Raw genomic sequence first — 3,456 nt, 5'->3', positions numbered from 1 at the left:
ATACCATTACAGTGGAAATTCTGGGCAGCTAAATTAGACATCATTCATGAACAGCATACATAGGACAATATGCTTTCTTTCATACAATTCTAAAGTAGCTGACATAACTGTTAAGGAGACCTTAACATTAGTGCCTTACATTAGGCTTTATTACTGAAGAAAAATAAATTACTGCATTAAAATTAGTGTTGTCTATACAGAGCCACAGTCTTAGAGTTCACCCTAATGCAAGATTTATTTACTGACATATAATAACATTTTAGGTTTTGAAACATTGTCTGCATGTCTATTAATGCATATTGCAGCCTTTAGTCCCCCTTAGCCAGTTTGAACTCTCTCTTAACTCTGGAATAGGGACCAATAGAAGGATCAAAGACAAAGTCCCAGAGGACTCGAACCCAGGAGTCATGATGAGGTAGGTTATCATAGTAATCAGCTGCGATCTTCTTCACCTGAAAGAAAAAAAAGAGAAGCAGGAATGCAAATTAGTTTTATTCTCTGCTTCATGAATATCACACAAATTGTGACTACAACTGTAATGCAAAAACATTCGCTGTTGGTACTGGTGACATGTAAGTTAGATGCAAATAGATTACAGAAATATTCATCTGCAACCAAAGTCACCTGTCTCACACAAGTACATAACTCTCCAAAGACATAACTGTGTTATTTTTACTTGCTGACATCTTCATGTTGAAAAGTGTTTAATACATTATTAAAGTATGTGACTTTTGATGGTTGATAAGATGCACTTGGCACACATATTATACACATTTCTCTTACTGCTATATAAGCTGCAAATCTTAAATAAGTAATAGCTATTTTTTTTCTCACCATTATATATGTCTCATACATAATGAATTATTTCACTGTGTTTCCCCCACTACTGCATAAGGAAGGTTGCTCCAATTACCCACTACCTTTTTTGTAAAGCAATGCTTCTTCATATTTCTCTTGAGTCATCCACATTCCTATCCATCTTCATCCACAGGGGTCTGTTAGCCACACTTATATCTCACATACTGAATACCTCACCCACCAGGTGTACCTTGTATTTTCTCCAGCCTGTGATCCTAATGCAGTTTCTAGCCAACATATTATTTACCAACCATTAGGCCCTAAAATTCCTACCTGGTAAATTTATGTAGCACAATCTTATTAATGAAAAAAAAAACATTTTCATAATCTTCTTACAGTATATGCACAGTGTATTTTACTATCAATCAAGCTAATTTTGAATTGTTTTGATTAATACTAAAAAATCCATTAGTAAGCTATATTGTATATACATGTATACTAAACTGCCAAATATGGTCTAAATCGCAAATGCTAGGTATGTATAACTCTTTCCATTCTACTACAAGGTCCTTTGAGAGACCATAAGGAGACATTTTGCACATTTCACAGGCCTCTGGGTTCTTTCAGAGACTATAAGGAGACATGGGTATTTCATTGGCCTCTGTCTCTAGAATACTCAACGTGTTCCATGACATAACACTTCTATATCTGGATGAGGATATATGGTATCCCAGCACACCGCAAGAGACAGCCACCACCGTGCCTGCTTTCTGAGACATCTCCTACCTTCCTGTGACACTGGATGCTTTAGATTGTAAACACGAAGCAATAAAGATCCCACCTGGCCCAGAGGCACAAAGGTTTGGGAACAAAAAGGGCAACCAAGTCCAAGAACTGCCAGGTAGTGTATGATGTATGTAAGATTATAATGAAAGCATCTGTATAGCACCCAAACAGTTCACATGGTTACATATATGGTACACATTTGAACTATATTGCAGATTCCTGCATGATGACAATCCACAGGGCTATCTCATTGGTAAGTGCAGAGCCACATTTATGTGTTTCTAAACACAGACCCCCCATGTTGATGCAGTACTAAAGATGATGCTAGATACACACTAAAGTGCTGGCAAATGGTACCCATATAGAAACCACAAAGAGTGGGAGAACTATAGTACAAAACCCCACACCCACAAGCCTACACATAACTGAGATTGCATTTGACTTGCTCAAAAGCTTCTGCTGACTTGATATGTCTAGGGAGTACTCCAATATGACCCTATCACAGTCTGTAGGGTGCTCTAGCATGTTATATATGTTATATATTACATAAAATGCTGGTGAAGAAAAAGGTAGGGGACTCAGGCCATGTACATAGAAGGCTAACAATGACAGTAAGGTGGACCAGAAGCAATCAGCAAACACATACCACTCCCTCACCAGGCAATAATGGATACAGTACATGGAAGTACAGGTAAGCAGCCATGTCTAGTGCAGAACTATGGGCATTAATAAGCACACAGTGACAGAGCAGTGTCACTCAACAAATGCAATGCATACATTGTTAATATCTGACTACACTGCTCAGTACATGATCAGGCCACAGTGTGTACCGTGCAATGGCCTCCCTACACAGTCACCCCAAATACATAACCTAACCTGATCACAGGAAAATCTGGACAGTGAAGGTGGACAGGCAATACTCTGCATGAAAGGGAAGGTGAAAGTAGTATGCTCAACCACAGCCCTCATCAGATCAATCATCACACTCTCCCTGGACTCCATCCCTCACAACAGTTGGTACTGATGGGTGACATCTTCATGAATGCCATGCAAAACAGCAGTCAGCTCCATGATGGCCTAGGTAACTGCAGAGTGCACCTGGATGATATTCCAGTATATTGGCTGATGATGATTAATCCTGAGTGCCACATTCATGTCATGTGCCATCTACAAGATATGTCTGCATCAGATAGCCCAATATGGCTGCACTATGGTGGGCATACCAAAATCAGATGCAATGCATCTAGACAGGTCGTATGACTGGTGCTTCCAGGCACAAGGATCCCCCAGTCAGGATGGTAAATGGTCTTACTTTAAAGTTATCTGTAGGTGAGGTCACACTTTTTAGATATTCTACGCAACAGTGCCATCTGACTGTGATTCAGGTATTTGTGTTTTGTCATAATTAGCTCCTGCTTGGGTGCTATCATCCTATTGCTGTGCCTGCAATACAATGATAAATTATGTGATTTACAAGCAGACCACTTCAGACAGTGTGCTACAAACCAATGCCCTTTAGAACTTCTGCTCCAACATCAAGTAGTGTTGAGCCCCTCCCATCATGATGCATTCGGTATGGTGGTAAGTGAGATGATATGAGGCACTGTCAGCTATGCCAGGAGAAGTAGGGCAGTGGATGTACAACATATGCCAGCACAGCTATCCGGAATTTTGTAAATAATTATATGTCATTTGTATATCAAACTGACTTGTACAGATGCTTATGTTGAAAAATGTATTTGCAAAGCTGCTTATGTTAAAAATGTACCAACAGTGGGACCTGACTGTATTGTAACTGATTAAATGTATATGTTTTAACAGAGAATATTGGAAGAGAAGAGGTTAATCTCAGTCTAGCTAACTTGAAAATAG

The 3,456-nt window shown here is 39.3% G+C and overlaps 1 protein-coding gene across 1 annotated transcript in view; it reads right to left on the bottom strand.

The window, feature by feature from the left end:
• Window positions 1-210: 210 nt before the first annotated feature.
• The window catches only part of DEGS2 (delta 4-desaturase, sphingolipid 2), a 415,818-nt gene continuing 412,572 nt past the window's right edge, over window positions 211-3,456 (bottom strand). The window contains exon 3 of the mRNA XM_044075031.1: window positions 211-452. Within this exon, the coding sequence (XP_043930966.1) occupies window positions 309-452 (144 nt within the window). The 3' untranslated portion in view covers window positions 211-308. The remainder of the gene's footprint in view (window positions 453-3,456) is intronic.

This window comes from Protopterus annectens, chromosome 6.part0 (assembly GCF_019279795.1).
Source record: "Protopterus annectens isolate FY-2018-M chromosome 6.part0, PAN1.0, whole genome shotgun sequence".
NCBI classification, from domain to species: Eukaryota; Metazoa; Chordata; order Ceratodontiformes; family Protopteridae; genus Protopterus; species Protopterus annectens.
This window is presented reverse-complemented; position numbering and strand designations above follow the sequence as displayed.